This window comes from Ictalurus furcatus, chromosome 1 (genome assembly GCF_023375685.1).
Source record: "Ictalurus furcatus strain D&B chromosome 1, Billie_1.0, whole genome shotgun sequence".
NCBI lineage: Eukaryota > Metazoa > Chordata > Actinopteri > Siluriformes > Ictaluridae > Ictalurus > Ictalurus furcatus.
Genome location: NC_071255.1, coordinates 11,832,754 through 11,858,879, shown reverse-complemented (window position 1 = coordinate 11,858,879; position 26,126 = coordinate 11,832,754). Strand labels below are relative to the sequence as shown.

General features: G+C 42.4%; 1 protein-coding gene across 4 annotated transcripts in view; it reads right to left on the bottom strand.

The window, feature by feature from the left end:
* The window catches only part of LOC128608191 (killer cell lectin-like receptor subfamily B member 1B allele B), a 38,655-nt gene that overhangs the window by 2,695 nt on the left and 9,834 nt on the right, over positions 1-26,126 (bottom strand). The window contains exons 2-9 of one of the 4 annotated variants that reach the window (XM_053625754.1): positions 21,482-21,607; positions 18,507-18,629; positions 17,480-17,605; positions 16,257-16,385; positions 11,470-11,568; positions 2,039-2,119; positions 1,719-1,870; positions 1,483-1,583 (exon numbers count right to left, since the gene is read on the bottom strand). In XM_053625754.1, the coding sequence (XP_053481729.1) occupies positions 1,483-1,583; positions 1,719-1,870; positions 2,039-2,119; positions 11,470-11,568; positions 16,257-16,385; positions 17,480-17,605; positions 18,507-18,629; positions 21,482-21,607 (937 nt within the window). Of the gene's footprint in view, positions 1-1,482; positions 1,584-1,718; positions 1,871-2,038; positions 2,120-11,469; positions 11,569-16,256; positions 16,386-17,479; positions 17,606-18,506; positions 18,630-21,481; positions 21,611-26,126 lie in introns of all 4 variants that reach the window. The other 3 variants (XM_053625745.1, XM_053625764.1, XM_053625736.1) reach the window with 3 other exon arrangements.

The following is a 26,126-nucleotide window of genomic DNA, read 5'->3' as shown; positions in this document are numbered from 1 at the left end:
GCCAAAAAACATCTTGACACCCAAGACTTTTGGGATAATGTTGGGTGAACTGATGAGTCAAATGTGGAACTTTTGCAAGACATGGGTTCCATTACATGGCATAAAGCTAGCACAGCATTCCACAATAAGAACATCATACTAACAGTCAAACAAGGTAGTGGGAGTGTGATGGTATGGGGATAGTTTGCTGCTTCATTGGCTAGGCAACTAATCAATGGAACCATGAATTCTGCTCTCTACCAGAAAATCCTGAAGGTGAATCTCAGTCCGGGACCAGAAGCTCAAGCTCAATTGGGTTATGCAACAAGAGAACAATTCAAAACACAACAGCAAGTCCATCCCTGGCTGGCTCAAAAGAAAGAAAATTAAGGTTCTGGAGTGGCTTAGTCAATCTCCTGACTTGAGCCCCATTGAGATGCTGTGGCAGGCCCTTAAACATGCAGTACATGTGCAAAACACTTCAAATGTGGCTGAATTAAAGCAATTCTACAATGAATAATGGGCCAAAATACCTCCTCAGTGATGTGAAAGACTGATCTCCAGTTATCAGAAGTGTTTGGATGCAGTTGCTACTGCTAAAGGTGGCACAACCAGATACTAAGTTTAGGAGGCAATGACATTTTAAAATGGGTGATATACAATATATGGCCAAATCCATGTGAACATCTGACCACCACACCCATACTTGAGCCTTCCCCAAACTGTTGCCACAAAGTAGGAACCACACAATCATAGAGGATGCCTTTGTTTGGTGTAGCACCAAGATTTCGCTATACTGGAACTAAAGGTCTCCAAACCTGTTCCAGCATGACAATGCCCCTGTGCACAAAGCAAGATCCATGAAGACATTTCTTGCCAAGGTTGGTGTGGAAGAACTCAAGTGACTTGCTCAGAACCCTGACCTTAAACTCACTGAACACTTTTCAGAGGTTAGAGGAAGAGATAAAAGATGGCTGAGGCTGTGTTAGACCTTACACCTCCAACCATGTAAAATAGAAAGCATTTTAACATGCATTTTATTATATTATAAAGGAAAGTTTCTGAAAAAGGAAGGTTTGTTAAATGTTTGCCTATGAGATTATTTGTCTATAGTTCTGTTTGTTGTATGTAATTTATTATGTTGATATTTTTGTATCATTATTGAGTTATTGCATTAAGACTGTAAGCTCAGTAATCACTGTGATATAAGTAGATCAGTGAAAAGACAAATACAGCAATACTCAATGCTGCCCATCTGTTACTATGCACATTTTGTGATCCCCCCACTAACTACTCCCTACATCACTGTAATGGGACTACTATACAACCACCAATGACCATGTGTTATTTTGGGTGGTGGATCATTCTCAGCACAGCAGCCAAACTGACTGTAGTGGATGTTGCACGGGCAAGAAGCTTTGCTGATATAAGAACCACTCCACCCACCAAAACTATCCAGCAAACAGCAATCCTGTGATGAGAAACTAATCACTGATGACTCACCTCTGGGTTGGTGCAGTATTGTTAATCCACATCCATTGTTGCTTTTCTGAATAATGGAGCCCAATCCAGTATAGCACGCTCCTTATCTCAGTTAGACGTTTCTATAGTAATAAAGACAGAATTAGTAGCAGTAAGATATTCACGTTTATCCTATCACAGCAGAGTGCTTTAATAGTGATGTCTGTTTCAGTTTGCCTGGTTGATTGATTGATTGATTGATTGATTGATTGCTTAACCTGCAATCCTTCATTGTCAATGACAGCCAGGTCTCCGCCTCGTGTCTGACAGTCCTCCCTGCTCTGCTGCCAGGTTAGACGAGTCCTAGCTATGAAGTAGCAGGAGTTCTCAAACTTCAACCAGCCCTTCTCACACGCAGGGCACCGATACCCTACAGAGAAACAGCAGGTTTAAATATGCAGCTCACAAGTTACAAAAATAAACATAAAGAATTCACACCAATAATAAAATAGGATAAGGGAGCATCATTATAAAGAAATGACTAAAAGTGAAGAGCATTTAGGGTAATTGTGAATGTTAGGAAGTGATTGTGTTTTACCTTGGTTTAGGGGGTAATTGGGCATTGTCTGCACTTCAGCAGAGAGATCTGCACACTTCTGGCTGGACTGAACTTCATTTACTGAGGTTTTCACATCAAGAGAACAGATTGTACAACAATATATCAATTTTCTATTTTAGACAGAAAATTAATGATTTATACTTACATATCCAAGGCAGACTCTAAAAAGAGTAATATTACAGAAAATCCTAACAAATGTTATGTTTATCAAGATATTTGATGTCAATACATAAGAACAGACCATGTATGACTAGTTTTTGCCACACCACAATTCACCAAACAATGGAGAAGTCAACAGCCAATATACAAAATGCATTCCTGATATATTCACCGTGAAGTTATTTTGTACCTGACAGGCCAAAGAAAATCTTGGACTGCAAATACAAAATTTAAAATTATCAACATAACTTTCGTAATTTTAGTTTAAAATTAGAACATCCCTAGAGTAAAAAGCAATTGTTATCCAATGCAATTTTATGTTGACACGGGTTTCATCTTAGTATCAGGAGAAATTGTACCAAGTGCACCGTGTGTTTCATTCGTGTGCTATCTAGGGACAAGACCAAAAAAATTAACAAAAATCAGCATCAAAGGTGGTGATTTTGGGGGCTACTGAGCAGCTGGTTGACAAAATATTTCAAACCTACAAAACCATGGGGTTCAACATATCACTAATGATTAATTTTCTGCATTCACATATAGACTTCTTCTGTGTAATTCTTGGTGTAGTCAGTAACTGACATGGTGAAAGGTCTCAAGACATTGCGATTAAGGAAAAACAGTAGCAGTGCAACTGGAATCCAAAAGTGTTGGTGTTGACAAGTATTGACTAGAAGAATCAGCAACAAACCATTGTTTGTCAGTGGAACTAGTTCAATGTGTTAGTACCATCAAGTGATTAAATGAATTCTTTATAAAGTCAAATTTGTGTTTCTCCAAATTCCTATGAGATACAATCTGAAATTATATTTGTGTTTGCAGATGAGCAGTAAAAATTTCTGTTCATGATCTGCAAAAATTTCTGTGGTATCTACACTTTAAAAAAGAAAGAAAGAAAGAAAATATTCAGTGTAATTCAACAAGTTGTTATGGTTAATGCTTGTACTTTAGACTGGGCTGTTTTATAATAATAAACAAATCCCCAACATTTGTTGATGGGTATGCTGTGTTGCCTTTTTGTTTTGTTTGTTTGGGGGCGGGGGGGGGGGGGGGTGTTTAATATATGTACACATCTGATTCTTGCTAAACTTCAGTCTTGGTGCATATTTTCCATTTCCTTTAATGATTGTGAATGGAGATGAAACATGCAGGAAGATCTCTAGGAACAGGGTTGGTGACCACTGATTTAGTGTTTGTAGTGATGGCTTCACCATTTGACAAGAATCCTGTGGAGCACATAGCACAAATAATGAAAAGGCACTTTGAAGGGAAAGAATATTTAGGGACAGACACAATCCCCTGGCTTTTCCCGATGACCATCTGTATGAAAGATAACGATTTTCGTCAGATGGTATAATTTTATGTTATTCTTCATGATTTGTGATTTCAGGTGATCCGGATTTTTTATTTATTTATTTTATTACGTGTCTAACTCAAAAAGTTAGAACTGAAACAACTATCATCTTTACCAATTTGATTTGTGAATTTTTTCACAGCAAAGTTTTTTTCGGTCAAGCCTTGTTAAGTCTGTGAGTTGGTGTCGCATTTCAGCAACACTGGGTGTACGGTCACTTTCTCAAAAATTGTTCAATTCAACAAAAAGTCTTGACAGAATAATAGTCAAGAACATTGTAAATGAGAGAAGCAAAAATCACGGTTATTGCCCAATAACGTCTGGGTTACGCATGTAACCCTGTTCCCTGAGAAGGGAACGAGACGTTGCGTTTAGCATAACACTATGGGAGCACCCTTGCGCGTGACCAGCATCTGAAGCTTGTGTAAAATCATGCCTATTTATAGGCCTGCCGTGATCAGGTGACGTGGCAATTAAGCGCGTTGCGTGATATATATATCGCACCTGTGAATCGCACCGTCAGCCTTATTATCTGAAGCAAAGATGCAATTCACAGGCCTATCCCGCTATGACAAAGCTACGCGACGTCTCCTTCCCTTTTCAGGGAACAGGGATACATACGTAACCCAGACATTCCCTTTCAAAGGGAACTCCACATTGCGTTTAGCATAACACTATGGGAACGAGAATACCCACTCCGTCATACCGAGGGTACGGCCTGTTCAAAAAGACCTAAGCCCGAGGTTCACTGGTGGGCAAGGGTCACTGCAAGACACTGCGGAATGAATATTCAGGCTGTAATATTGAATGAATGTGTGTGGCGTAGACCACCCTGCAGCTGCACACATATCCTGTAAGGATACCCCGTTGGACAAAGCCTTTGAGGGGGCGACCCCCCTAGTGGAATGAGCCCTTACGCCCAGAGGTGTAGCGAGACAGCAAGCCTCATAAGCGATAGAGATTGCTTCCACTATCCAATTAGAGATTCACTGCTTTGACCCAGCATCACCTCTACTGTCACCACCAAGAAGACCAGCAGCTGCTCCAACTTACACCACTGGCCGGAGTGGTGGACCTAAGTACAGAGAGCCCTTACTGGACACAGCAGGTGCATTATCTCTTCTTCCAGTGTGAGGAACAGAGGAGGGCAGAAAGCCTGCAACACCACAGGCTGGGCAGCAGCTGTAGGCACCTTAAGAATGTAAGGATACAGGAAGGCCTTAGCTAATCCAGGGTTAAAGTCAAGGCAGGAAGGGGCAACAGAGAGAGCTTGTAGATCTCCTACTCGCTTGAGAGATGTCAGGGCCAGCAGAAGAGCTACCTTTAGAGTCAGAAGCTTCTCAGAGGCTGACTCTAAAGGCTCAAGTGGGGCCCCTGACAGACCTTCCAGGACCACAGAAAGGCCCCAGGAAGGTATGCGCAGCCTGCAGATGGGCCTCAGCCACCTAACACCACGCATAAACCTCGAAGTTAGAGGCTGTTGCCCCACAGAAGCTCCATCAACAGGGGCGTGGCTGGCCGAAATGGTGGCCACGTAAACCCTGATTGTAGAAGGAGCCCACCCCGCTGAGAAACGTCCTTGTATGAACTTCAGGACTGTAGCTGTTGCGCAGTTAACTGGGTCTAGCTGGCGTTCCTCACACCACAAGACAAAAAGTCGCCACTTGAGCGCATACAATTTCCTCGTGGATGGTGCTCTAGGGTTCAACATGGTCTCTACAACCTCAGTTGTGAGACCAGAATCTATGAGCTGGTGCCCCTCAGGGGCCAGACCCACAGTTTCCATAGTTCTGGCCGAGGGTGATAAATCAGCCCTCCTACTTGAGACAGTAGATACTTGCAGATGGGAATATCCCAAGCAGTGCCATCTAGCAGGGATATTATCTTTGAGTAACATATTCGAGCTGGCCAATAAGGTGCTACTAGCAGCAGACGTAGACTGTCTTGGCAAACTCTCGCTAGAACTTGTGGGAGCAGAGTGATCGGGGAAAAAGCATACAGATGTGACATCGGCCACATGTGCACCATGGTGTCCAGCCCTAATTGTGCAGGAGGAGTGAGGGCGAACCACAGCAGGCATTGTGTTGTCTCCTCGGAGGCGAACACATGCAGTCCAGCTTGGCCAAACCTCTGCCATATGGACTCCACCCTTGTGGATGGAGCCACCAATCCCTGGGCCTCAGCCCCTGCCTCAACAGGATGTCTGCCCCCACATTCCAGTTGTCCAGAATGTACGTTGCACTCAATGCCAACACTTTCCCTTTGCCCAGAGAAGAATTAGTTGCGCCTGCCTGAGCAGGGAGCGCAGACATAATCCTCAATGGTGGTCAGTATATGAGACCACCGCTGTGTTGTCTGTAAACACATGGTGACCTCTCAATTGATGTTGGCTGCTGCTGCCATAAGCTCCAATAGTCTTCCATAGAGACTGGAGGGGATTCCAAGATCCAGCTTTATCTTGCTCAATGTTGATAGGATTGACCCTACGCATGTTGGGGATAGAAACGCCCTCATCATAGCAGAATCCTTATAACCCCTAGAAAAGTTGTCCACTGCACTGGAGAACGCATACTTTTCTGAGGTTCAACCTGAGCCCCAACCTCTTCATGTGCGCGAGAATACCGCCAGTTCAATGGATCGTGCTAGAATTAACCAGTCGTCCAGGTAGTTTAGTACACGGATGCCCTGGAGTCACAGTGGAGCCAGAATGACATCCATGCACTTTGTGAAGGTGTGAGGGGATAAAGCTAGCCCGAAGGGAAGAACCCGATCTTGGCTATGTGGAAATATACACATTTTAGATCTATCATCACAAACCAGTCCTCAAACTGAATCTGTGGAACAATAAATTTGGGCGTCCGCATCTTGAACCTGTATGTCCGAAGAGTACAGTGCAGATGACACAGATCTAAAATTTGCTGCATACATACACATCTATTTTTTGTGGACCAGGAAATAATGGCTGTAAAAACCTCCCTCCCTCAGGGAACGGGGTACATGTTCTATGGCCCCTTTGTCCAAGAGGGACCTTACTTCCTGAGCTAACGTCGGGCTCTGGTCTGTGCTGACTACTGTGCTGAGCACAGCTCTGTACCGGTGGGGGTCAAGCTCTAAACTGGACTTGGTAACCCTTTTCTACGGTAGACAGTACCCATGGATACACATTTGGCAGTAGTTTCCACTCTGCCAGACGGTCTTTTAGTGACGTTAACTATTCCACATTCTATTGCAGGGAAAGCATCAGATTTTCTTTGCCCTGTGACAGCTCGCTGACCATTGAACACTGAAAACTTGGGACAGCCTTGGCTAGGGGAAGCCCTACAGTACCACTGGGGGCTAACTGCCCTAACAACCTCATGTCCCCTGATACGTCCCTCCACGGCCATGGCCTGATACGTCCCTCTTCTTTGTCTGCTTGGCCTTTATGACCATTCTCAGTTCAGGCCTAGTAGCAGGCCGGGACTGTGCCCGCCCAGTTCCCCTGGCTGTCTGCGGGGGTAGGCCGGCTGCCATACTCACCTTCTGTGACTCCCTCGCAGTAGTGCTGGCCCGGGCTCCACTTGTGGATGCCCGGGTGAACTCGACACAACAGGGAAGGAACTGGCTGAATGCCGCCATATGTCGAGCTCACTCAGCAGGTCTGCTTGGTAGACCTGCAACACTGTCATTGTCTGCAGTGACCCACAAGCAAGACTACTACTGCATAGACCTTGCCTACCAATGCCACGGTGGCCTTACACGGTGGCTCGGATGGCAAAGCCAGCCCCCCTAAATTACCTGCCATCGATGGAGAGAGGTAGCTCACAAGCACCTCCTCCACCTTCAGCATAGCTAAATAGCCATGCCGTTCATTCCCCAAAATGGCTGAATAATTGAACATAATGGGGTTATAAATACGGCTTATGCATGATTTTCCCCGAGAAGCCTGATATTTTGTCATGCACTTCTGGAACAAAGGGGAGTTTTCTGCAGTGTGAGGGATTTATTTTCACTGGGGAGAAAAAAGCTCATCCAGCCTTAGTAATCACGTCAAGCAGCTCTTTATATGATAGTCTCAGTTTTTAGTACACCCTTCTGGCTCCTCGGAGTCAGAGAGAAATTATTACTATTATATTTGTGTGTGTGTGTGTTTTTGTGTTTTTTTTTTCTCTTTGGCTTTCCATAGCAGAAGGAGGAGTCATGACGTGATCTCCAAAATCCAGTGGAGAGCCAGTCCCAGAAGACAGAGCAACAGATAGAACAGCGCTCGTCTCTGGCTCCTCTTCCGGATCCATAAGAGATCCCCCAGACCTGAGATGGCTAGCTGCCTCGGCAGTGGCTGGCCTAGATCCACGAGGCTCTGAAACCCAACTCGCTTCGACTTCCGAGAAGATAGCGAGTCGCGAGCGGAGCTGCCAAATATAGGCGTTACAATGCACGGTCAGACCTCTCGAGGGCTGCCGTCACATGCTCCATCACTAGACACTTCACACAGAAAGTGTGCACTACTCCCCGTGATGAAACAGGAGCAAGAAGTAATACACTTCCTGAATATTTTTCTCTCTCGCTCATTCCTTTTTTTGCTTTTCTTTTTTTAAAGGGATAGAAAAGTCCAGAGATTTTGATAAAAGACAGAGAGGAAATGAAGCATCTTTTTGTTTCTTTACACAAACCACTGACATGCAGTCTCGCTGAAGATAATAAGGCTGACGGCGCGGTTCACAGGTGCCATATATATATCACGCAACGCGCTTAATTGCCACATCACCTGATCACGGCAGGCCTATAAATAGGTATGATTTTGCACAAGCTTCAGATGCCGGTCGCGCACAAGGGCACTCCCACAGTGTTATGCTAAACGCAACATGGAGTTCCCTTTGAAAGGGAACAGCAGCCAACATGAGATCAATTCATTGAGACTTCCCAGAATGATCTGGTCTAATTCAGCACTCTTCCCTCTTTATATAGTCTGCCGAGGCACCCTTTCTAATTTTTTCCCCCTTTTTCCTTTCTGGAGATTCCCGTTATATTCTGTTTATGGTTTTCCTGAATTTCCGTTATATTCTGTTCTAGCTGTTTTAAATTCCTATTATGTTCAGTTTTCATCTGCTTGAATTCCCATTATTTCCCTTCTCATTATTCCATTCAGCATGAAAAAAAATTTCCTTGGCCAAGTTTGGCATTTCTCTGTATAACACCGAGCTGTGTGGATCTAAATGCACTGTCTCTCTGGATATTTTTAATTACTCTACTATGGGTGAGTTTTTCTCTCATTATTAAGTCTTTCTCTCATTAATAGAGTGTATAATTAAAAGCATATTCTGCTTATTACAATATGTTTAACCATGTTTGTTCATGTTTGTTTGCTATTGTGAGTTGGGTGCGTGTCCTTTATACTTTATACTTTATACTGTGTTCCTTACTTGTTTGTTCTTTTCTCTCTCACACACACACTCTCTCTTTCTTTCACACAGCCACCGGTCTGCTCAATTTCTCAAGTCTGGATCAATATTTTTGTTATCAGCTGGCCCATTTAGCAGTAGATCTAACTGCCTTACTGGAGCACTAGAATTTCCTTCTCCATTGTTATGTCGTATCCTGCTGATAGTGACTGTTTATCATGTTTCCAGTCTGACTGAGACTAATTTTACTAATTTTTAGCATTTACACAATCAGCAATGTTCAACCAGCAATTCTCCCTAGCTTTGGAGGTTGCAGTGGTGTTGCTTTTTGTGGGTAGTATAGGTTTATATTCATCATATTTCCACATAATAATTTCTTGCTCTTCAACCAAAAAGTACAGTGCTATGAAAAAGTATTTGCACCATCCTGATTTCTTCTGTTTTTGTGTGTATCATACTGATTTTTTCAGAAATGAAAAAAATCTAAGAAAAACAAAGGCAACCTGAGTAAACACAAAATACTGTTTTTAATGATATTTATTGAAGCAAAAAATTGATCCAATACCAACTGGGCCTGTATGAAAATGTATTTGCCCACATAGTTACTAATTCCCCAAATCTATGAAACTGCATCCATAATGTTGTTCAGCTGGAGTAGACGCAACAAGGCCTGATTACTGCAAACCCTGTTCAATCAAATCAACACTTAAATAGGGGTTTTTCAACAGCATGGCGTTGGCTAAAAGGTCTTACCCAGTAACACACTACAGCAAAGTTGAAAGAAATTTCAGAAATTATGAGGAAGAAGGTGATTGAAATACACCAGTCTGGGAAGGGTTACAAAGCTATTTCAAAATCTCTGGGACTCCAAAGAACCACAGTGAGAGCCATTATCTCCAAATGGAAAAACTCGACACAGTAGTGAACCTTCCCAGAAGTGGCCGACCTTCCAAAATTCCTCCAAGAGCACAGCAACTACTCATCCAGGAAGTCACAAAAGAGCCAAGGACAACATCAAAGGAACTACAGGCCTCTCTTGCATCAATAAAGGTGACACGGGCAAAAATGCCATCCATGGAAGAGTGGTGAGGTGAAAACCACTGTTAACCCAGAAGAACATTAAGGCTTGTCTGAATTTTGCCAAAACATACCTTGATGATCCTCAAACCTTTGGGAGAAGGTTCTGTGGATTGATGAGTCTAAAGTAGAACTGTTTGGCTGACATGGGTCCCATTACATCTGGTATATACCAAACACAGAATTCCACAAAATGAACATCATACAAGCATGGTATTGGAAGTGTGATGGTGTTGGCAACATGCAATAATTGAGAGAAATATCAATTCATCAAAACATCAAAAAAGAACATCATACCTATGGTCAAGCATGGTGGTGACAATGTGATGGTGTGGGGATGCTTTGCTGCTTCAGGGCCTCGGGAACTTGCAGTAATTGAGGGACACAAATTCTCCTCTCTACCAAAAAACCCTGAAGCAACAATGTCCGGTCTTCAGTCTGTAAGTTGAAACTCAAGCGCAACTGGATTATGCAGCAAGACAATGATCCAAAGCATAGGAGTAAATCCTAGTCCTAGAAGTAAGTGAAAGACTGATCTCCAGTTACCGGAAGCATTTGGTTGCAGTTATTTTTGCTAACGGTGACATGACCAGATTTTAAGTTTAAGGGGGCAATTAGTTTTTCACATTGGTGACAGGTGTTGGGGGGCGCACGGTGGCTTAGTGATTAGCACGTCCGCCTCACACCTCAAGGATCCGGGGTTCGAGTCCCGCCAGGGCCATGTGTGTGCGGAGTTTGCATGTTCTCCCCGTGCTGCGGGGGTTTCCTCCGGGTACTCCGGTTTCCTCCCCCAGTCCAAAGACGTGCATGGTAGGCTGATTGGCATGTCCAAAGTGTCCATAGTGTGTGAATGGGTGTGTGAATGTGTATGTGATTGTGCCCTGCGATGGACTGGCACCCTGTCCAGGGTGTACCCCGCCTTGTGCCCGATGCTTCCTGGGATAGGCTCCAGGTTCCCCGTGACCCTGAGAAGGAGTAAGCGGTAGAAGATGGATGGATGGATGGATGGATGGATGGATGGACAGGTGTTGGATAACTTTTTTTGCTTAATTATAAAAATAATAATAAAAAAAATTAAATAAAAATAAAAGCTGTATTGTATGGTTGCAACTCAGGTTGCCTTTGTTTTATGTTGTATTCATTGGAAGATCTAAAACTATTTAGTATGAGTTATACACAAAAACAGAAGAAATCAGGATGGAGCAAATACTTTTTTCACAGCACTTCATGCACACCTGCTTTTTACCATGTTGAACGCTACTGGATGTTTGCTGTAAATGCCTGGCTTTTACGTGGTTGATTGAGAAAGTTGATAACCAGAGTCATGAAACCTATTAACCCAGGTTGAATTTGTTTGGTTTTGTCAACCGAAAACTTACTCTGCAACTCTGAGTTTGAACTTGTTTCATGCAACAGGCCTCTGCAAACGCTTTACTTACATTTCACAGCCAGAGCAAAAATCACAGCCAGTAAGAGCGAAGAGAGAATGATGAAACCAGCACAAATCCTCTTGTACAGATGAACTTTCCTGCAAACATCTAAACATAGAAGAAGTAAACAGTTAGCTCAACCCATGGTGTGTAGAAACAACTTAAGCCAGTATGTCTTTGTGTGTAATTAATATCAGTAGTTACTTCACACTCCCTCTGATCTTCACACTTTGCTTTATGATTGTCAAAAAGTAACAAGCCATTTAGAATGGTGCACAATTTTAGCATATTCGCTAGTATGATAATTCACAGTTTTATAAGACTGAGCCTGAGTCTTAAGATTATTGCTTGAGTGCATTTTTTCTGTGAAATTGGGCTTCTTTGATTGATTTAATGAAGTTTATCCATACCGTGTGAGTTGTCAAAATGTATTAGAATGTATGTCCAGTGCCCTTGCACTGAAACTGCTTGATGAGAATAACATGATGTTGACTGTATATTTGAAACAACATAATATAAGAAATTGATGTAATGACTGTAGAAGTTTCTGATTGGCCAGTTGTCATAATTAGGAGTTAACTGGGAGTTAACTGAAAAAAATCAAAGCAACTCAGCCAAGATCTCAGAAAAAAAAAAGTGGACCTCCACAAGTCAAGTTCCTCCTTTGGAGCCATTTCCAAGCAACTGAAGATACCTCAAGCATCTGTACAAACAATTGTATGCACATATAAAAATCTTCTGACACAAAGACACTGCATTGTTCCAGAAAGAGGCAAAAATTAACTCCCAGGGATAAATAAACTTTGGTCCAAAAGCTTCACCTGAACCCCAAGACAAAGAAACACAAAGGAACTGGTGAAGGAGGTGTTACGCCATCGCCAGCAGATGGCACCGCGGCACAGCCTTGGACTGGACACGTGACTTTGTTTTGGTTCGCTCGCTTCCTGCTTCAGCATTTGGTTAAGTTTGAGTATGTCTTTGATTTGCCCCAGGTGCCCATGCTTTGGTTTGATTATGTTGGCTATTTAAACCCCTCGGTTACTGTGCACGTGGTGCAGTATTATAGTTTGTATAGTTTGTATTGTTTGTAACGTGAGTTATGTTGAGTGAGTATTAACCTCGGGTCTCATGTGTTTTCATTTATGTAGTGAATGCAGGTAGCATACTAAGTGATCTTGATTTCATGTCCTGCTCTCGTTTCATGCCACGATTCCAGTTTCTTGTTTTCCTGTGAAGACCGCGTTTCCTGTGTTTTGTTGAGTTACGTGTACAATAAAGACTTTGATCTGCACCTGCATCCGCCTCCAGTCCCGTTCTGTGACAGAATACTGCGCTTCAAACGCGGAAGCAGCAGATCAACATGAGCACCGAGTTGGGCCAAGCGTTCTGGGAAAGGAGTAGGTGCATCGACGAAACACTGGCTCAGACTGATCGCCAGCTAGCACAACGGGAGCTGCTGCAGCAAGCCGGCCCATGCGCAACGTTGCCACCAGCGCAATTTCCCACGCCCCCGCTGCCGGAGAGCCATGCCGCGCTGCGCAGGCAACAAAGCTACCCGCATTCCTGAAGCCTCCCACTGCAGGGGAATTATACTACACCATGCAGCCAGCAAAGCTACCCGAACTCCTGGAGCCTCCCACTGCAGGGGAATTGCACCACGCTGCCCAGCCTGGAACTGAAGGCTGACCTAGAACTTTTTGGGGGGGGGGCAACGACGACAGCAGATCTCCAGCCAGAGGCCTACAGGGAGGCCTCAGCTGTGGAGCTCCCACCTGAGGTCAACATGGCGACCTCAGAGCTACAGCTTGAGGCCTACGGGGAGGTCTTGGCTGTAGAGCTCCTGTACACCGAAGAAGCTGTCTGGCCGAGGAGGCCGTCCCGCCGCCCTGCCCGGCCGAGGAGGCCGCCCTCCTGCCCTGCTCGGCCGAGGAGGCCATCTCACCGCCCTGCCTGGCCGAGGAGGCCGTCCCGCCGCCCCGCCCGGCCGAGGAGGCTGTCCTGCTGCCCTGTCCAGCCAAGCTGGCTGTCCTGTGTTCCAGCAACGCCGGGGGCGGTGTCCAGCGTTCCAATGCTGCAGGGGGTGGTGTTGGGGGGGGGGGGCGGTTTGGCACTCCAGGAGGAGTGCCTTTGACAGGGGGTTCTGTTACGCCATCGCCAGCAGATGGCACTGCGGCACAGCCTTGGACTGGACACGTGACTTTGTTTTGGTTCGCTCGCTTCCTGCTTCAGCATTTGGTTAAGTTTGAGTATGTCTTTGATTTGCCCCAGGTGCCCATGCTTTGGTTTGATTATGTTGGCTATTTAAACCCCTCGGTTACTGCGCACGTGGCGCAGTATTATAGTTTGTATAGTTTGTATTGTTTGTAATGTGAGTTATGTTGAGTGAGTATTAACCTCAGTTCTCATGTGTTTTCGTTTATGTAATGAATGCAGGTAGCATGCTAAGCGGTCTTGGTTTCATGTCCTGCTCTCGTTTCATGCTACGATTCCAGTTTCTCGTTTTCCTGTGAAGACCGCGTTTCCTGTGTTTTGTTGAGTTACATGTATCTGCACCTGCATCCGCCTCCAGTCCCGTTCCGTGACAGGAGGCATCAGGTACCACATCCATCATTAAGAAAGTTCTACATTACCATGGCCTGAAAGGCATACAAGGAAGAAGTCCATACTCCAAGTGAAAACCAGCATTTTGGAGGAATAGTCTCTAGTCATATGAAACAAATATTGAACTGTTTGGCCATAATGAACAGCACAATGTAAGGAGGAAAAAGGGTGAGGTTTTTATTCAACACCATCCCAGCTGTGAAACATGGGAGTGGCTGCATCATGTACAGGGGGTGTTTTATTGGAAAGAGACTGGTGCGCTTCAGAGAATAGATGGCATAAGAAGAGAGGAGGATTACCTAGAAATACTGAAACAACACATCAAGACATCAGCCAGAAACTTCGCCACAACTGGGTCTTCTAGCAGGACATTGATCCTAAGCATACTGCCAAAGTTGTAACAAAATGTGGACTGAACTGAAAAAGTGTGTCTGAATGAGGAGGCCCACAAACTAGACACATTAAATTAGATTTAGATCATTTAAATTAGATATCCGAGACAACTGGACATTTGCAAGGATCATAATTTTTTTTTATGTCTCCCATTCATCCTACATACTATGACCTCCACTAACAGTGGCACCCTTGGTAACTATGAGCAAAGATGGCTGTGAGAATGTGTCTTTATTGTTTAACCTTTTGATCTTTTGTTAAAAAAAAATTGACAAAAATACTCTGCTCTCATGGATAACAAACAATTGCAAACACAACACAGGTTTATACAAAAAAAAATTGCTTTGTTAAATATATGTATGCCACAATTACTGGCACCCCCATGAATTCATATGAGAAAAATATATTTGAAGTATATTCCCATATATATTTTACATTTTTAGTACGCCTGGATGACTAGGAACAAGAAATTGTTCAAGCTTGACTTCCTGTTTCACAGGGGTATAAATATGAGGTAACACATAGGCCAAATTCCCTTAGACATTCATAACAATGGGTAAGATCAATGAATATACCACTGATGTCCGGCAAAAGGTTCTTGAGCTTCACAAAATGGATAGTCGCTATAAGAAAATAACAAAAACATAGAAAAATACCCATTTCCAGTATCAGAGCAATAATTAAGAAGTTCCAGTCAACTGGAAATGTTATGAATCAACCTGGAAGAGGATGTGTGTCTATATCATCTCAACACACAGTGAAGACGATGGTTTGAGTGAACAAAACATTTCCTGGGGTCAGAAAGTCTCCAAAACTACAATCAAAAGTCACCCACATCACCACAAGTTGTTTGGAAGGGTTTCAAGAAAAAAGGCTCTACTCTCATCCAAAAACAAACTCATGCATCTTCAGTTGGCCAGACACTACTGGAACTTCAAATGGGATAGGGTTCTATGGTAAGATGAAACCAAAATAGAGCCTTTTGGCAATAAACACCAGAGGTGGTTTTGGCGCACACAGAGAGGTTGCCATATGGAAAAGGACCTCATGCCCATAGTTAAAAATGGTGGTGGCTCTTTAATGTTTTGGGGCTGTTTTTCTGTCAGAGGACATGGACATTTTGTAAGGATACATGGCATCATGGGCTCTATCAAATATCAACAGATATTAAATGAAAACCTGACTGCATCTGCCAGAAAGCTTCAAATGGGCCATGGTTGGACCTTCCAGCAGGACAGTGATCCAAAACATACATCAAAATCAACACAAAAATTGATTACTGACCACAAAATCAAGGTCCTGCCATGGCCATCCCAGTCCCCTGACTTGAAACGCATAGAAAACTTGTGCAGTGCACTGAAGAGGAGAGTCCACCAGCAAGGATTTGAAAGATCTGGAGAGATTCTGTATGGAGGAATGGTCTCAGATCCCTTGCCATGTATTCTCCAACCTCATAAGGCATTATAGGAGAATACTCCAAAACTGTTAAGATGGCAAAGGGCGGTAGCACATAGTATTGACGAAAATTGTGCCATATATTTTACATGTTTGATATCCATGAGAGCAGAGTATTTTGTGAATTTATTTAACAAAACTTCAAAATGTTAAACAATAAAGACAAATTTTCACAGCCTTCTTTGCTCATATTTACCAAGGGTGCCAATATTAGTTGAGGGCACTGTGTTACCACCTTTTTACATGCATTAGACCTTATCACATAACTATAATGTGTAGTTGTGCCACATTCTTACTTCATTTAACCTTTCGCTGTAACAAGTACATTTGTATTTGATCTATATTACCGTCATTGTGTTTTGGAGTGGAACTGGACATCGCAGCCATATAAACATTTTCTGATGGATCCTTCAGTTTGCAGTACACACTAGTTTCTTCTCCTTCTTCGTCTTTTTCTTTTTCTTTCACTTTTTTAGCTTTTATGGGAAGAAGAAATAATGACAAAGTTGATTCAATATGAGAAAATAATTCAACTAATTTATCAAATTATTTTCATACATTTTGCTTCTTTAAAATAACGAAATGTAAAATTTATATTAATAGTTTGACATTGTTAGATCCAATGGTTAGAGACTTTAATAAATTTCTTTTAATATTACATTTAATAAAATCAGTGAAGTTTAAAAAACATATTCATAGCATGTAAGGGACATTTATCTATGACTTATTATTTATTAAAATTTAATTTTGGTCATTTATTGCAACCAAAAAAGGTTGAAATATATTAAAACTCTCATTCAAAATCTATACATTTCAGTGCATAGGAACAAGCTAATGTTATATGAAACATTTTGTTTTACATGTGCAAATCCTACAGTCTGTCATTCAAAACATCCGAAACTGTCATTTAAAAAAAACAACTTTTTTTTCAAACTCTTGTTACTACAGTTACAACTACTCTTAAATTTTTCTGCAATAGTTGTTAGAATTTATATGTGAAAAAATATATAGCTAAACCTCAACACAATGCTCTGTGCATTCCATTTTAAGTTAACCCTACTTTTTGCAGAGTTTGTCACACATCTTGTTTTCAGTGTGAATTTAACATGAATTTAAAGGCAGATTTTATGCCTACAAAGATGTTTAGTGTTTTTGGAACATACACATAGGGATAAAATGTTGACAGCAAAACAAAAGTGTGTAGGCAGAAGAGGAGAGTGCTTTTCTCAAGTTCTGTGTGTATGCTACGATCACACTTTTTGGTTTAGCAATATTTATATACCACCACATAACATGCTGTATTTGAAGCACTATACATTTCAAATGGCAGAGACATCTCAGTCGCACTGTTTTTATATACAGATTTTTTGTTGCAATTTGCAATTTATATGTCGGAGACAAATTGATATTTGCAAGGCTCTTGAATTTTTCTTCAGTTCAGCCTACATATAGCCAGCTTCACATGTTCATTAGACCTTAATACACAACTTAAATGCATATCACAAAATTTCAACTGTGCCACTTTTTTTAGATATTTTAGGGTTTTTGCTTAAAAAAGTAAAGGAATTACCTTCACTGCGTTTGGGAGTGGAAGTACCCGTTGAAGCATTATAAATATCTTCTGTTGGATTCTTCAGTTTGCAGTACACATTACCTTCTTCTTTTTTTTCTTTTTTTTCTGCCTTTTTCTCAGCTTCTAGGGGAACAAAAAGTGGATAACCAGGTGGTTTAAATATAAGAAAATTTTATGAAAAAGTCAGGCACAAGAAAGGCACAAGCAGGAAAACATACAAACTGGGAGCTATTTTGAAATTTGCTGAGATTTTGTTCTAAGCAGCTTATCAGTTACCAAATTAACATTTGTAGAATACAAAATGCTGTAAACTTTTTTTTTTTTTTTTTTACTTATTTAGGTTTCCTTAATTTTTTTTAAAACCTTTTGTTTATTCAATTTTGTATTTCTCTGCATCATTATCTTCTGCAGTTGATCACACTTTGTACTTTAGTGGTACATATATAGTCTGTACAGGATTTTGCGGAGTGTGATTGTTATTGCTGAGGCCAAAAACACTTGATTTTGCTGCGGCTTTAAAAAAAAAATTGTTGTTTTTTTTTTGTAGAAAACTACCTGAAGTGGTGAAAATGCAATTGCACAAAATTGTTTTGTACATCCTTTCGCAGTAATGTTTTTTGGAACCTTTTAGCTGTAATCATGTTCAACGCACATGAATTGACGTGTGCTTTGGCTGAATGTGTTTAGTGATGACATCACATGAGGAGTATTGGCCCAAATCTGCGAAAATATACAGTAATTTTGAAAAATTGCAAAGTCCTCTGAATATTGCAGAGTTTTCTTGAATTTGCGTTAATTTCTGCGATCGCAAAATCCTGGAGGGACTGATTATATAACAACATGCCCATTTTACTATATCATGCTATATTTTTATGTAGCCTATTAATATATTTTTAGCTATATTTTTAAAGTGCTATGAGTGTCAAAGTGCAGAGACATCTGTGTCGCACTATTGACCCATGAAGTCTCTGGTCTCTTTATTGACTTGTATTTTTGCTTTTGCTTAAATAAGTAAAGGTATTACCTTCATTGCATTTGGGAGTGAAAGTAGATGTTGAAGCATTATAAATATCTTCTGTTGGATTGTTCAGTTTGCAGTATACATTAGTTTCTTCTTCTTTTTTTTCTTTTTCTTTTTTATCAGCTTCTAGGGAAACAAAAAGGGGATGAACAAATGTCTTAAATATGAGAAAGTTTGACAAAAACAGTGGTGTTAGCTGAACTCCAGACAAATCATACTCTACTTCATGTGCATGCGTGTCACACAGTCGATACACGGTGCAGCGAGTTTGAACACTCCTCTGTTTATATATATAGCCGGTCATCAATCAATTTTTCACACAGGTAGCACCAAGAACATACATCAAAGCTATGTCTAAACTTAAATTAATAAGCAGAAATTCATTTGGATAAATTGTGCAAAAACATGGCAGTTCCTTAGGTTATTTACGTAACCCCAGTTCTCTAATAAGAGAAGTAATAACTAAGTAATAACTAAGAACTGGAATTCATCCAGAATTCACAGAACCACAGTTACATGTGTAATTAGAATGCTGTTTCCTTCCTACTGACCGATAGAGGCAGTGTAACACTATTGGATGACACATACCAACAAAGTCACGAGGAATGCCACCCACCTGATGAAAATTCCTCCTAAAGAACCACTCCTAAAGAACCGCAGAACTAACGGCATGATAAGCAGGAATGGTGAGCTTATAAAACCGAGCAAACGTGCATGGAGAAGCCCAGGTAGCGGCAGTGCAGATATCTGCCAAGGAAACTCATCTAAAAACAACCCAAGAAGATGAGATGGCCCTAGTGGAATGGCAAGTTAGTCTCCAGGGCAATGGTCTCCCTGCTGCTTTGTAAGCCAAAGCAATGGTCTCCATTATCCAGTGTGACAACCTCTGTTTCGACACTGGAGCACCTTTCTGTCTAAATTGAGCTGTAGAGCTTACATAACACTTCAAGGCACGAACAGTACACAAAAGTTGGGCACTTGGGTCAGGCCCTGAAGAAGTATGAAAAGAGGCCAATTTAATATGCTGTTTATGAACTGAGGAAGAAGGACTTTGGGAAGAAAAGAAGGATTGGGTCATAGGACCACCTCGGAGTCAACCAATGCAAGCACAACTCACTAACATACAGCACGTGCAACTCACTGACTCATTTTGCAGAACCAGTAACCAACAAAAAAAAGCAGTCTTCAAGGACTGTTTTGCAATGTTTTGCAAGGGCTCAAACTGAGATGAGCAAAGGAATGCAAGCACAAGTGGCAAATCCCACACAGGAAAGTGAGGATTCTGAGCAGGGTTCTGTCACGTATTGGACGTAATGGAGGTTAGGACGGATGCAAGTGCAGATAAGAGCTTTTAATAAAGAGAGACAGGCAGACAAATCCAAATCATGAGACAATACCATGGTCAAAAACAGGCAATGGATCAGACGATCTGCAAACAGGCTTAAATGAGGCAAGGCAAGACTTGAGAACGAGAAACAAGATCAAAGAACATGAATCAAAATGAGGAACAGGGCACAAACACTTGGTATGGTGATAACACTCAATACTTTGCAAAGAGTGAATGCCTCAAAAGTCTTTTTTAAACTGTGGTGTGATTGTGTGTGAGATTGGATGCTGGTGTGCCTGATTAAAATTAATGAGTGTTCTGGGAATTTGTGGTCCATGGCGGCCATGTTTGTAGGCCGCAGTGCAGGATGGGAAATGTAGTCACTGGTTTGCTGTGATATGACAGGTTCAGATGGCATGCACCCTTCAGAAAACTGCAGACAACACTGTGAGATCCCAGAGAAGATCCATGAACTGGAACATGATATGCAGAAATCACAGCAACATACACTTTCAACATGGAAGCCACCTTGCCCACCTCCAGTAAATGTTGAAGAAAGCTTAAGACGCTCGGAATGTCACATGTTGCAGGATCAAGCCCTCGCTCCTCACACCATGCAGAAAAAAACTTCCAATGGGAAGCATAAATCTGTCGTGTGGAAAAGCCCTAGCATTAGAGATGGTGTGAATAACCACAGGGTCACAATGCTACAGAGAAGGATTTAAGCCAATGGCCAGACCTAAACTTGTAAACAAGATGGATCTGGGTGCCAGCTGGGAGAGGAGGTCCTTCTTGAGGGGAAGCTACCATGGATTGCCTGTCAGTAGTCTCAGTCTCAAAGGAATAAAGGAAACCATGGTCTGGCTGGCCATCGTGGTGCCATGAGTAGCACACTGTGCTTGCACAGGGAGATCCAGTGTAACATCTCCCATAACAGAGGGATAGGTGGGAACACATATAGTAGGTAGGTCGGCCATTCATGAGAAAGTGCATCCTCCTCCTAGGGACTGGACACTTCTGTCCTTGCAAACCATACGCGACAGTGAGAGGTCGTCTTTGAAGAAAACAGATCCACCTCCGCGCTTCCAAATCGTAGCCAGATCTCCTGCACTACATCTGGATGAAGCCTCCATTTGCTTGGATGTACTTTATCCCTGGAAAAAGAGCATCGGCAGTCTGGTTGCACACTCCTGGAATATGAACTAGTATTGTCGGACCAAAAAGAACATGACGGCCTGTCAGGACCAGCAGGAAATACTTTAGATCTGGCCAGGCCTCCCCCGGCCTCCCCCGATGATACTTTGGCTGTGCTTCAAATGGCTATTGCTCATCCAGGACTTGACGAGTCACCTGTCCAATCAGCCCAAATGAACGTTTTTCAGACAGGCCACAGCTGCAACTTCTTTTGCCATGCCAAAGTGTAAAGATTTTGTGGCTGAATAGTCAAATGCCCTCACTGGTTCTGGTCTGCCTAGGTGGTGCTCAAGGATTGCTCGGATGCTAGTATCTATGACTGAAGCAGATTCATTTGGGGGAGTCGTGCTCCGGAAATAGAGGCAGAGACATCTGTGTCGCACTGTTGACCCATGAAGTCTCTGTTCTCTTTATTGACTTGTATTTTTGCTTTTGCTTAAATAAGTAAAAGTATTACCTTCATTGCGTTTAGGAGTGGAAGTAGACGTTGAAGCATTATAAATATCTTCTGTTGGATTGTTCAGTTTGCAGTATACATTAGTTTCTTCTTCTTTTTTTTCTTTTTCTTCTGCCTTTTTATCAGCTTCTAGGGAAACAACAAAAAGGGGATGAACAAATGTTTTAAATATGAGAAAGTTTGACAAAAACAAGTTGCGTTAGCTGAACTCTTAAATCGTCCAGTGTGTTGTACCGAAATCTAACGCCCAGACAAATCATACTTCACTTCGTGTGCATGTGTGTCACACAGTTGATACGCGGTGCAGCGAGTTTGAATACTCCTCTGTTTACTAAAGCTGGTCATCAATCAATTTTTCACACAGGTAGCACCAAGAACATACATTAAAGCTATGTCTAAACTTAAATTAATAAGCAGAAATTCATTTGGATAAAGGATGCAAAAACATGGCAGATCCTTAGGTTACTTACGTAACCCCGGTTCTCTAATAACAGAAGTAATAATGTGAGGAAACTGTTAATAAGAAGACAGCCCCCCATATTATTTTGGTTATTGGCATTGACAGTAATCAGTAAGACTGGAGGCCTGTAATTTTTGTTGTTATAAATATTGAACAATTACCGTTGAAATATTAGTCGTGATGAAAGACAGAAAGAATATTTGGTACTTATACCATTAGAGGGCGCTGATGACCAGTGGTAGGGAAAAAACACCTGCGAACGTACAGAGCACTAACATAACTGCTCGGTTTGTTGAGCTGCACTGTCGCAGCGTGTGTTATGTTATCTAACCATTAATATGTCTTGTAATTAATTGCAGGTAAGCAACTGAATATGAACCGTATGGAATAGTGAGTTTTGTGTGTTAGCTGAGTCATGGGTTACGTGGGGAACGTTGGCCGTAAGCCCCAGTAATAAGAGATTTTTGGTTGTAGCATTCACTATTTAGCCACGGAGCTATATAGGCTAAGGTTAGCATGTGTGAAGTATGCAAAGCTAAAAGCGTTAGAAGTACGGCTCAGACTGTTTGGTTTTGTATTCTGTGTTGAAACGTTGCATGGTTACAAAGCATAAAAACAACGGTATTGTTTTGTTTCTGTATTAATCTGTGTACATACTGTTCTGGTTGATTTTGTAACAGAGCAAGAACATCACTGCTCAGGGTGTTGAGCTGCACTGTAACAGTGTGTTTTATGCTATCTAGCAATTAATATGTCTTGTAATTAATTGCAGAACATAACGACAACGGTGAGCAAATAAAGAGGCTACATTACCCCAAACATGCATTACTCGTTTTAATGTGTGCAACAATAACTAAGTAATAACTAAGAACTGGAATTCATCCGGAATTCACAGAACCACAGTTACATGTGTAATTAGCATTCTGTTTCGTTCCGACTGACCGCCAGAGGCAGTGTAACACTATTGGATGACACATACCAACATAGTCAACATAGGGGCAGTGGTGGCTTGGCGGTTAAGGCTCTGGGTTACTGATCGGATGGTTGGGGGTTCAAGCCTCAGCACTGCCAAGCTGCCATTGTTGGGTCCTTGAGCAAGGCCCTTAACCCTTTCTGCTCCAGCTGTATCATGGCTGACCCTGTGTTCTGGCCCCAACCTCCTAACGTGCTGGGATATGCGAAGGAAAGAATTTCACTGTGCTGTAGTGCATGTGTGACCAATAAAGACTCATTATCATTATAGTCACAAGGAATGCCACCCACATGATGAAAATTAAGGCCACTCCTAAAGAACCGCAGAACTAACGGCATGATGAGCAGGAATGTTGACCTTATAAAACTGAGCAAACGTGCATGGAGAAGCCCAGCTAGCAGCAGTGCAGATATCCTTCAAGGAAACTCCTCTAAAAACAACTCAAGAAGATCAGATGGCCCTCGTGGAATGGCAAGTTAGTCTCCAGTGGTCCAGTTAGTCCAGTGGGCAGTGGTCTCCTTGCTGCCTTGTAAGTCAGCGCAATGGTCTACGTTATCCATTGTGACAACCTCTGCTTCAACACTGGAGCACCTTTCTTCACACCACCATAGCAGACAAATAACTGGTCTGACTGTCTAAATTGAGCAGCAGAGCCTACATAGCACTTCAAGGCACAAACAGGACATAAAAGTTGGGCACTTGGGTCAGGCCCTGAAGAATCATGAAAAGAGGCCAATTCAATGTGCTGGTTTATGAACTGAGGAAGAAGGACTTTGGGAAGAAAAGAAGTTTTGGGTCGTAGGACCACCCTGGAGTCACAACTCACAAACAGACAGCATGTGCAACTCACTGACTCGTTTTGCAGAACCAATAGCCAACAAAAAAAGCAGTCTTCAAGGACTGTTTTGCAAAGGCTCAAACTGAGATGAGCAAAGGAATGCAAGCACAAGTGGCAAATCCCACACAGGAAAGTGAGGATTCTGAGCAGGGTTCTGTAAGGTATTGGACGTAATGAAGGTTACATGCAATACTTCACAAAGAGTGAATGCCTCAAAAGACTTTTTTAAACTGTGGTGTGATTGTGTGTGAGATTGGATGCTGGTGTGCCTGATTAAAATTAATGAGTGTTCTGGGAATTTGTGGTCCATGGCGGCCATGTTTGTAGGCCGCAGTGCAGGATGGGAATTGTAGTCACTGGTTTGCTGTGATATGACAGGTTCAGATGGCAAGCACCTTTCAGAAAACTGCAGACAACACTGTGAGATCCCAGAGAAGATCCATGAACTGGAATATGATATGCAGAAATCACAGCAACATACACTTTCAACATGGAAGCCACCTTGCCCACCCCCAGTAAATGTTGAAGAAAGCTTAAGACGCTTGGAATATCACATGTTGCAGGATCAAGCCCTCGCTCCTCACACCATGCAGAAAAAAGCTTCCAACGGGAAGCATAAATCTGTCAGGTGGAAAAGCCCTAGCATTAGAGATGGTGTGAATAACCACAGGGTCACAATGCTACAGAGAAGGATTTAACCCAATGGCCAGACCTAAAGCTGAAGACAAGATGGATTCGGGTGCCAGCTGGGAGAGGAGGTCCTTCCTGAGGGGCAGCTCCCATGGATTGCCTGTCAGTAGTCTCAGTCTCAAAGGAATAAAGGAAACCATGGTCTGGCTGGCCATTGTGGTGCCACGAGTAGCACACTGTGCTTGCACAGGGAGATCCAGTGTAATGTCTCCCATAACATTGGGATAGGTGGGAACACATATAGTAGGCAGGTCGGCCATTCATGAGACAGTGCATCCTGGCCCTAGGGACTGGACACTTCCATCCTTGCAAACCATAAGCGACAGTGTGAGGTCGTCTCTGAAGCAAACAGATCCACCTCCGCTCTTGCAAGTCGTAGCCAGATCTCCTGCACTACATCTGGATGATGCCTCCATTTGCCTGGATGTACTTTATCCCTGGCAAGAGCATCCGCTGACTGGTTGCACATTCCTGGAATGTGGGCGAGTGAAGCGAGTCATGGTTGTCAGGATCTTGTGAATAAGCTGTAGAGACCTGCAGGATCTTATGAGCAAGTTGTAGAGACCTGGAACACTGTGGAGGTATTGTCGGACCAAACGAGAACATGGCAGCCTGTCAGAACCGGCAGGAAATATTTTAGATCTAAGAAAACTTGCCATAGTTCCAGCAGGTTGATATGATCTGTGGCCTGGGTCGGTGTCCAGTGCCCGAAAATACCCCTCCGTTTCCATGTTGCCGCCCACCCTGTGAGGGAAACATCTGTTGTGACCAACTCCTGACGAGAGAGAACAACACCTAGGGGCACTCCTGCCCTCAGAAACTTTACCTGTCTCCACCGCCTCATATGCAATTCTGAGAAATTACAATCAGTTGAGGCGATGTCTGGTGGGGTCTAGAGTGGTCTGAGGTGGAATAAACCCAGAGGAAACACCATTGCAGCCACTGTTAACATCCCTATTAGTCATAGGACCACCTCATACTGCGAAGAGACACCCGGGCAAAATTGAGTCAAAAGTTGCAAAATGTTCCCCACATGCTCCTGAGCGTGTAAAGCTGGGTGTAACTACACTATAATCTAATATTTTTTTTCTGATAATGCAGTAATGTAACGCATTACATTTAAAATGTATGTAATTTTATTACAGTTACTGATGTCAATAAAATTACGTTACTTGCGTTACAAATTTATTGTTAAGAAAACAATATTATGTAAAATTCATTTTTAAAATAAATCCCGTTTTGCTCCGAAGATTTTTTCTTTAGCTCTGAATAATTCTCCACTTGGAGCGGTTTGTCACTGCAGAACTGAACATCAATAAAAGAAGACTGTCTGTAATTTTATATCTTCAGTGAACGGAGGCGAGACCAATCAGACAGGGTTTACAGGAAAATATGTGGAAACACTTGTGTCTTATTGGCTGACAGCTTTCAGTTCTGCCAAACACTAGCTCACAGTCAGTGTGAGGAAAAATGGATGTACGCCAATTTTTTTTTAACCAGTAAAGGGAAAACTGAAACAATAACATCCTCTGATGCTGAACAGGAGCTGAGCAAGGTGTGTAAATGTCTATATGACTTCCAGTTTACGTGAACATGATATGAACAGAGCATAAGGAAAGATAATGTACTTTGCAACTTATACAATAATAGCTTAACTGTGCCTCCACTTGCCTAGCAACACCAA